Raw genomic sequence first — 10,161 nt, forward strand, 5'->3', positions numbered from 1 at the left:
TTACTGTCCTGTAGGTGAAAGTGAGGATTGCAGATGCTGGAGATCAGAGTCAAAATGTATGGCGCTGGAAAAGCACAACAGGTCAGGCAGCATCCGAGGAGCAGGACAGTTGACATTTCCGGCATAAGCACTTCACCAGGAATGTAGACAGAATCTAGACATCCCTGTTGAAGTGCTTCTGCCCAAAACATGGACTTCCCTGCTCCTCAGACGCTGCCTGACCTGCTGTGCTTTTTCAGTGCTACAATTTTTGACTAGTGTCCTGTAGCCGACCATCAATTCATTACTTATCTTTCCTGCATATGAAATGGGGATGATTGCTGATGATTGCACCATGTTCAGCATCATTTAGAACTCCTCCAATACTGAAGCAGAACATGAGCAAATGCAACAAGAGCTAGGCAATATTCAGGCTGGGAAGGAGCAACTAACATTCATGACACGCAATCACCAGGCAGCTACCTCCAACAAGAGAGAATCTAACCATCGTCCTCCACATTCAATCCCACTACTGTCAGTGATCACAGTATTCTGGCAACCCATACCTTCGCTGCTTTGGATTTTTTGGGGTGGCACAGTGGCTCAGTGGTTAGCACTGCTGCCTCACAGCACCAGGGTCCCAGGTTTGATTCCAGCCTTGGGCTACTGTCTGTGTGGAGTTTGCACATTCTCCCCGTGTCTGCATGGATTTCCCCTGGGTGCTCTGGTTTCCTCCCACTGTCCAAAGATGTGCAGGATAGGTGAATTGGCCATGCTAAATTGTCCATTGTGCTAGGTGCATTAGTCAGGGAGAAATGGGTAGGGTTGGGTTACTCTTTGGAGGGTCGATGTGGACTGGTTGGGCCGATGGGCCTGTTTCCACACTGTAGGGAATCTAATCTAATCTAATTACAGTCGCTGAATCCCCCACCATCTACATTCTGTGGGGTTACATTTGATAAGAAACTGAACTGGTTTGGTCATATAAATGCAGTGGCTACAACAGCAGGATAGGGTTTGGAAATCCTAGTAACTTGCTTCATGACTCCCAAGAACTTTTTCACCATCTACAAGGTACAAATCTGATGGAATATTCCCCACTTGCCTGGACAAGTGCAGCTCAAACACAGTTCATTTGACTTACACAACATCCACTCCCTCCACTACCAATGTTCTATTATAGCATTGTGCACCATCTACAAGATGCACTGTGGAAATTCACTGATACTCCTTAGACAATTTCTTCCAAATCCATAAATACTACCACGTAGGACAACAGCAGCAGCAGATATATGGAAACATCGCCACCTGTAGGTTCCCCTCCAAGCCATTCACCATCTAGACTTGGAAATATATAGCCATTCCTTCAATATCGTTGGATCAAAATCCTGGAACTCCCTCCCTAACTGCCTTGTTGGTCTATCTATAGCACATACACTGCATTGGTTCAAGAAGGTAGCTTACCACCACCTTATCAAGGCCAACCAGGCAGTAAATGCTTGCCTGGCCAGCAATGATCACATCCCATAAATAAATAACAAAGATGAGCTGAATTAAATATAAAAGTAGCAATGTTATGTTTCAGTTACACAGGGCATGGTAAGACCACTTCTTGAATGTTATGTGCAGCTTTGGTCTCATCATTTAAGGAAGGATGTAAATGTATTGGAGATGGCTCAAAGACAGTTTACTTGATTGATACATGGAATGAACAGGTTGGCTTATGAGTTTAGGTCAGACAAGCTGCACCTATTTCCACCGGAATTTAGAAGAGTGAGGGGATTACCAGCAGTAGCTGGAAACACATATAGTTTGCACTTGCTCTGACTGAATGGTAAATCAAGCTTTTGGGCCAAATGGTCTGGTTCTGTTCTCCTATTTTGTAAGTTCATATATGAGTACTGTGGTTATATTACAATAAATGGACTGAAGAGCTTCAAGTAGGCAGTTCACTGCCACTTTCTCAATGGCAATTAGCACTCAGCAATTAATGTAGGCCGAGACAGTCATGTCTACATCACATGAATACATAAACAAAGGTCACTGAAGGTGGCAGTGCAGGTAGATAGAGTATTAAAACGGCCTATGGCATTCTTGCTTTCATTGGAAAAAGCATTGGACAGAAGGCCAGGCATGTTATGCTGCAGCTTTATAGAACTTTAGTTGGGCCACACTTGGAATATTGCATGGAATTCTGGTTACCACATTACCAGGATAATGTGAATGCTTTGGAGAGGGTACAGAAAAGATTTACCAGGATGTTGCTTGGTAGGGAAAATTTTAGCTATGAAGAAAGGTTGGATAGACTAGGTTTGTTATCACTGCAATGCAGGAGGTTGAGGGGGCGGCCTGAGAGAAATTTATATGATTGTGACTGACAAGGATAGAGTGGAAAATATGGGGCTTTTTCCCATGGAGGGTTCAATTAGGTACACAGGTTCAAGGTGCAGGGTAGAGTGAAGTTTAAAAGAGATGCGCAAGGCAAGTTCTTCATACATAGGGCGGTGAGTGACTGGAACATGCTGCCAGAGGTGGTGGAAGCAGACACAATAGCAGCATTCAGAAAGCACCTGGATGAATACAGGAATAGTAAGGGAATATAGGGATACAAAACCTCTGAGTGAAGACAGTTTTAGTATGGAAGGGCAAATGTGTCAGCGCAGGCTTGGAGGGCCGAAGGCCCTGATACTGTGCAGTATTGTTCTTTGTTATTTGTTCCATGAGTCTATTCAGATGCTTTAATACGAATGTGAGACAATATAGTTTTAACTCAGAATGGTCTCTTTCATTCTCTATCTAAGTCATTACTTGTTATTTTAAAATAAGCTATAATTACATTAGGGAGAAAAACAACATTGGTAAATACAGTTAGCTCTGCTATAACTTGTGCTTCTTCAATGCAAACTGGCTATAATGTGATTGAAGAATTTCGACCATTATTTGTAGAATGCAATATTTTCTTACCTATATTGGCTATATCTAGATTTCAATCCCATTAGTTTAAATGATGACTGCCATCACACAATTTTCTTATAACGCGGGATCACACAGGAACAGAACTATCGCAGTCTATCAGAACAGAGTACACTTTGCTATTTGACTCACGTTTTTATTGTTCAACAGTCACATTCTCATGCTCAGATCTTACCCTTCTAGAGAGTATAAGAATATTTTAGTTTGAGCCTGTGTAACCATTTGATGCACAAACTGCAGACTTAATCTCAATACGTTAGATAGTCCACCATTGTGAGCACAGCCTTCAGGTGAATCTTCCAAATAAACGTCACTGGATAGTACAGGTGTATAAGTAGAACTAATTAGCATAAGCAATGTCTAACATTGTCACTTAACATAAAAGCCTTCCTGAGATACAGATAAATCAGCCAGTGATTGAAGTGGCCTATATTAATTAGTTCTTCACAAGATGACTGTTTACCTGACATGGTCTTTTCATTCGTATTGCCACAACATGGTATCTGTAACAGCAAATCTCACAGCTCCACGACCCTCTTTCACTAATCCACTTCAAAAGGCATGGTTGGTGAGAGTAGCGGACTGAACCATCACATCGACAAGGACTCAGCAATTCACCCTTAAGCAGGCACAAAGGGAGCACAAAATACAAAAGATTTAACAAACATTAACCACCGGCTAACGTAAATAGGCTTCGTTCAAAATTCTATCCTTGGACATTCGTCAACTTGCAAAAGTTTCTAATATAGATGCACTTTAAAGCCTTTTATAAACGGATTAGATTTTTGTCAGTTTCATTGTCTTCTTGTTCTTGTTCTTAAAGGATGAGTAAGAAGATCAGAACTGAATAGAAAACCCTGATCTCAATTTTGGATAAATTTCCGCAAATGCAATTCCTATTCTTTTGGATTTTTTAATTTGGCACATAAGAGAATACATTTGAAAATACATTCCCCACATCTCGTGATCAACATGGGTATTTGATTTGTTACTTCAGCTCCTTAGGATTGATTGATTATACCTTTGGGAGTAATTCCCGAGTTTCTGTTTTCCTTTATATGCTGCTTTCCTGACCTCAAACATGCAGCAAGGGAAGCTATCAGCTATTGGTCTTGAATGAGATAACAGGAGGAAAAATAAAGAGGACAGTTACTACCACCTCTTCTGTCAAATAGTGTTTGACTAGCATTGTCTGAAATATAGAAATAATTGAGTGAAACATGTAAGGTGTTTTGATGTGAAGAGAATGTTTCCTCTTCTTGAAGAACCTGGAACTAGGAGTCACTGGTTAACTATAAGGGGTCACCAATTTAAAACTGAAATTAGACAAAAAAAAATTTTCAGAGGGTAGTGAGTTTTTGGAACTTTCTTCCTGAAAAGATGGTGGAAGCAGAATCCTTGAATATTTTAATACAGAAATAGATAGATTCTTCTGAAGTAAGGAGATCAATCAGGGTTAGGCAAGATTGCAAATTTGAGGTAGTAAGCAGATTAGCCATGATTTTATTGAATGGCACATTGGGCTTGAGACGCTGAATAGCCTACTGTTATTCTCTTTCACATGCTTGCATAGTTTTTTGGTTACATATCGTTTATCATGTATATTAAAGAGCAGTCACAGCAACAGAACAATGCTTATATTTTAGAGAGCTTCCTGGCAAAATCATAAAGGTAGTCTGAAACACTATCAATTAGCATCAGTGATAAATTTCAATGATTCCTGAGTATACTGTGTCCTTAAAAATAGGCTGGATAGGCTGAGACTTTTTCCACTCAAGCGTTGGAGATTGAGAGGTGACTTTATAGAGGTTTTTAAAATCATGAGGGACATAGATAAGGTCTTTTTCGAAGTTCAAACCTAAGAGGCAGATTTTTAAGATGAGAGGAGAAGGATTTAAAAAGGACATGAGGGGCAACATTTTTATATAAGAATAGTGAGTTAATGTATGGAATGAACTGCCAGAGGAAGTGATGGATGCAGGTACAATTACAATATTTAAAAGACATTTGGATAAGTACATGTTCAGGAAAGGTTTGTGGAAGGTGGGACCACGTTAATTTGGGAACATAATCAGCATGGACTAATCGGACCAAAGAGCCTGTTTCCATGCTGTATGATTGCGACTGATTCTGAAATATTCATTGTACCAACAAAACCATTGACATAAAAGATGCAGGCCAGTTACTCCAAGGAAAATTCATTCTACAAATTCAGACAGTCTTACAACTCAAATAAAAGCAGGAAGCCTTGGAGAAACCCTGCAAGTCTTATGACTTCTGTGGACAGATAAATGATGCTAACATTTCAAGTCCCAGTATTTCTAACTGTTTTCTTTTTATCTCACCAGACCTACAGAGCTTCTCCAGCACTTTCAGTTTTATTTCATCTTGCCAGAATCTGCAATGTTTTACTTTTATTTGAGTCTTAAATCTTAACCATGTCTCACAAAATATTGCTCAAAAATGGAGGAATTGTCATATTCCTCAATGAATTATGCTATGTTTAAATAAAGTGTCTTTGCTGAATTTTGCTTGTTGTCATTTTCAAATGTTCAGCCTTGCTATCATTGTCCTTAGAAGCACTTATGCCAATTAAATCAAGCTCAACGTCTCAGTGACACATACGCTTTGAAATTCTTTGACCATATTTTCAAAACCGCAACCCATTTTCTTTTCCACAGTATGTTACATTGTTATTGAATGCTTAATTCTTTACCTTCCTTGATATTTTGCTAGGTTTTTCTGGGTCATCTGGGCTCATTATTCTACTTTATTATGCTCACATATATTAATGTGCACTTGCTTTTGTGATTAAAGAAAGCTGTTGCATGCCTTTTATGTGTGTTCGTGTGAGAGTAGCAGTCATCATCTGTCAAGAATTTATGCAAATCTAAAGCTCAGCGAATGTGTTATTGTTTTAAATTACATAAATAATTTTATAGGGGAGGAGGTATTGAGATGCAGCAAGTAGTATGTCGCCTTCTAAGCTATAAATTCTGGGTATAAGCCCAGTTCTAGGGTATAATGAGCATGGATGGTGCATTTGTGTGGCCAAATCTGCAAAGCTTTCCAATATGCCTCTGCCTATGGCAAACACAAGGAGTGGAAGAGTCTCCTGGTCCGTTGTGGGGTAGCTGCAGTCTTCCAATATTGAAAGACTCCACATGCACGCTCTTGTTACTGGCTGTGCTGTATGGCAAGCATCCTCCTTTTCAGGAACAACCAGAAGAAGAAATCTTTGTATTTCTCTACCGTAACCTCCCTGTACATCACATTGATGGATGCTGGTCTGAAAGAAACATTTCCATTTCACTAAACAATGTCAGTATCAATCACTCTCCAGGTTAATGTAGCAGCGATAGACTACTTTTGTCCAATATAAATTGCTGACTAACCCTTAGCTATGTTGATACTTTTAGGTACATGGGCTATTCGTCGAAAATTCACACAATGTGAAATGATATACTTGGTATGTACACCTTTATTTAAGAAACAACTACTAGTCCTTAGTAACCAAGAAATTAAAGAAGCCACAAGTAATAAGGAACACTCATGTACTCTGTCCTGTGTCATAACATTTTATCAACAAAACAGTCCAAAGAGGGGTCAAATTGAACTTAAAACATAAACTCTGTTTCTCTCTCCAAAGTTGCTGTCAGACTTCTGAGTTTCTCTAACAGTTCTGTTTGTTTTTAAGATCATCAGTGTCTGCAGAACTTTGCACTTATTAAAAGACATATATATGTGTATGCCCCCAAAGGTCCTCTGGTGAAGTGATAGTGTCTTAACCTCTGGGCTAGGTGGTGTGGGTGCAAACTCCACCTGCCCTGGAGGCACATTAGAAAAGGATCAAAAGTTATGGGTAAATGGCAGGACAGTGGAGTTAATTATCTCACTACCATCATATGGGTTTTAATCTCATTGAATGGTGGTCAACATGATGGGCTGAAGGTCTACCTCTATCCTACGTCTTATGCAACTGACCGGGGACTCTCCCATTCTTTGTGCCTGCCATAAGCATAGGCATATTGGAAGGATAAAAAGATTTGGCCACATCATGAATGCACCTTCCGCACTCATCAAATAACAGAAGTGGATTTGTAACCAGAGTTTTTAGCTTAGAAGCCAGGATACTACCCAGTGCATCTCAAGATCTCATCACCTGCAAAAAGCTTTGAGATTTTTAAAAAACTCAAAAACAAGTTTATTTAAAAATAGCTTTTGCATGTTCATATGTTGCGCTAATGGGTATTGAGATTGCATGTTCAACAACTGTGTGTTACTCATTTTTATTTACTATTCAGAAATACAATTAGCCACATGTGGTTAGTGACTGCTAACAGGGAGCTAAAAGCAAAGCTTCATCTCCTCTGTCAACAACTCATTAAACTCAAGAGTATTACTCTCCAGTTATCTATGTTCACACAATTCATCCAAATGCCTATCCATCTGCCTAACCAAGGGGTGGCACAGTGGTTAACACTGCTGCCTCACAGCGCAAGGGACCTGGGTTTGATTCCAGCCTCAGGCGACTGTCTGTGTAGAGTTTGCATATTGTCTGCGTGGGTTTCTTTTGGGTGCTCTGGTTTCCTCCCTCAATTTAAAGATGTGCAGGTTAGGTGAATTGGCCTTGCTGAATTGCCCAGAATGTTCACGAATGTGCAGGTTGAGTGCATTAGTCAATGGTAAATTTGAGTAATAGGTTAGAGGAAATGGGTCAGGCTGGGTTACTCTTCGGAGGGTCGGTGTGGACTTGTTGGGCTAAATGGCCTGTTTCCACACTGAGGGGTTCTAATTCTAACCCTCTAGAAACTGGATTACAGAGCCACAGCACAAAAAAAAACTTTCAATTCAATTCTTTGGAATCATATGAATTGTAAAATAGTTTCCAGATAGGTGCAGAGAATTAGTATTTCAGCAATTAGGGCAGAATCTTTTCCTCCACATTGTGGCATGAGTATTGGTGACTACGGTGACAACATATGTATGAAAATCAATTTCTCACCATTTACAAAATTCTTCCTGATTTTTCTGAAGCCTTCTATGCCAACTTCAGAAACTCAGTCTTATGTAGCAACTACGTTGTTTCCATGTATATCATTAAAGCCCCAATTTACCCGATTACATCTCACCTCCAAAATGCCTTTCCTTCCACAAAAAACTAGGCAGCATAAATACCCAACAGGTAAAACAGAGGTGGTATCTGGAAGCTGTGCACACCACATGCTTGTCCTGGACATTGTGCAACTATAGCTTCTGCATATTATCCCTGCATATTCCATGGCCATCATCTTCCTCAATCCTTCATCCATGCTTGTGTGCATCATCAAATCACCTCATACTTCATCATTGGGTTCTCAGACCAACTAAACCACTTCAGACCTTCAGTGCTTTGGAGCTGATGGCCCCCTACAACTTGCATGCTTCCGTTAGGTTGCTTTGTGCAAAGGGATAGCCACACATATTATGCATCTACAGGATGCTTTTAAACTTATATGGGCAACATGCATCTTCTAGACCTTACCTTGCTTTCTTTATGCTCTCTTTAAGTACTTGCTTGGAATCTGCTAATCTCTTTATGCTTCACATTACTTTACCACACACTGATATTAGCACTAAGTTACAAACTGCCATCCTCTTGTGGTTTGTATAGTTTTTATAGCACAGAGAAAGGGAACCAGTTTGTGATGGTGAGGAGCACAGAACAGTCAACCTATCAATCAAGTAGATGGGACTTGTCATTATACTGTACATTGTATTGCAATGCTCAGATCAGAGTGGTGCTGGAAAAGCACAGCAGGTCAGGCAACATCTGAGGAGCAGGAAAATCAACGTTTCGGGCAAAAGCCCTTCATCAGTGTCAATGTCACAGCTCCAGCATGTGCTAGCAGGATATATAACAGACACACTGCATGTATTTCAAGCAAATGGCAATATGTGGTAGCCAAAGAGGAACATCCTTTAATGGGATGAAGGGTACTCCACAATCAGTCAAGGGGCTTGACCTATTCTAGGCCAAGGCATTGGCCATTTGATAGTCAGACATCTGGAAACCATACCCTCACAGTATGGGCCATGGTCAATCAACAAGGTCATGTAAACGTAGTCCAGGGATTACAGCCAGATTAGTGGACGTGTTATGAAGCGATCAGTCTGAGGGGCGAGCTATGCTCAGTCAAGGGTGTCCTAACAAGTCAGTCAGGGTGGGTGTGCAACTGTTAGTCAAGGGGTTTAGTCAGTAGTGGTCAGGGTTAGGTTCATGGAATCCTAGAAACCCAAGTCTAAGATTGGGCTTCATTAAAATGGAGGAATGAAGGAATGGTCACTGTGTTAGGGGTCAACTGCAGATAGGGTGAAAACTCAGTCACAGAAGTGTTATGGCATAGAAGGAGGCCATTTGGCTGATCCTATCTGTACCGGCTGTCTGAATGAATATCTTAATGCCATTCTCCTACCTCAAATGCTTCAATTTCAATAAGAATCTATTTACTGTCACCAATACACTGCTCACATGCTCGCACGTAAGTGGACAATATGAAGATCATTAAATTTGAAAAGTTTTACTTCGTTTCACACTTTATTTGTATGACCACTACAAAATAATATTATCAGAATACACTGGTTTATTAAAATACTTATTACTTTTTAAAAACTAAAATACTGATTATTTCCAACTACGCATGCACACACACATGCATATAATATTAAAGTGATTTGTGTAAATGAAAATAAAAGTTCTCTTTTGTTTTATAATTTATTCTATGGCTCAATTTAATGCTATATTAAAATATTATCTTTAATTGATATTTGTAAATACTTACACATATATTTACAAGAGATATTGTTGATAATGTGCATGGGTTTTGGTGTCACCAAGTGTAGTATTTAGACCATATGACATAGGAGCAGAAATTAGACCATTTGGCCCATCAAACCTGCTCCGCCATTCAAATCATGGCTGATAAGTTTCTCAACCCCATTCTCCTGCTTTCTCCCTGTAACCTATGACCCCCTTGACAATCAAGAACCTATCTATTTGCCAGCATTTAGTCCATATCTCTAAACCGTTCTTATTCACGTAACCATCCAGATTCCTTTTAAATGTTGTAGTTGTACCAGTCTCCACCAGCTTACTCCATAAATGCATCATGCTCTGGATGAAAAGGTTGCCACTTAGGTCCTTTTTAAAAATCTTTCCCCTCTCATCTT

The 10,161-nt window shown here is 39.9% G+C and overlaps 1 protein-coding gene across 2 annotated transcripts in view; it reads right to left on the reverse strand.

Annotated features, from left to right (window-relative positions):
* The window catches only part of LOC122550273 (E3 ubiquitin-protein ligase MARCHF11-like), a 128,254-nt gene that overhangs the window by 71,962 nt on the left and 46,131 nt on the right, over positions 1 to 10,161 (reverse strand). For both annotated transcript variants that reach the window (XM_043691018.1, XM_043691019.1), the window contains exon 2: positions 3,416 to 3,571. In XM_043691018.1, the coding sequence (XP_043546953.1) occupies positions 3,416 to 3,571 (156 nt within the window). The remainder of the gene's footprint in view (positions 1 to 3,415; positions 3,572 to 10,161) is intronic.

This window comes from Chiloscyllium plagiosum, chromosome 5, assembly GCF_004010195.1.
Source record: "Chiloscyllium plagiosum isolate BGI_BamShark_2017 chromosome 5, ASM401019v2, whole genome shotgun sequence".
NCBI lineage: Eukaryota > Metazoa > Chordata > Chondrichthyes > Orectolobiformes > Hemiscylliidae > Chiloscyllium > Chiloscyllium plagiosum.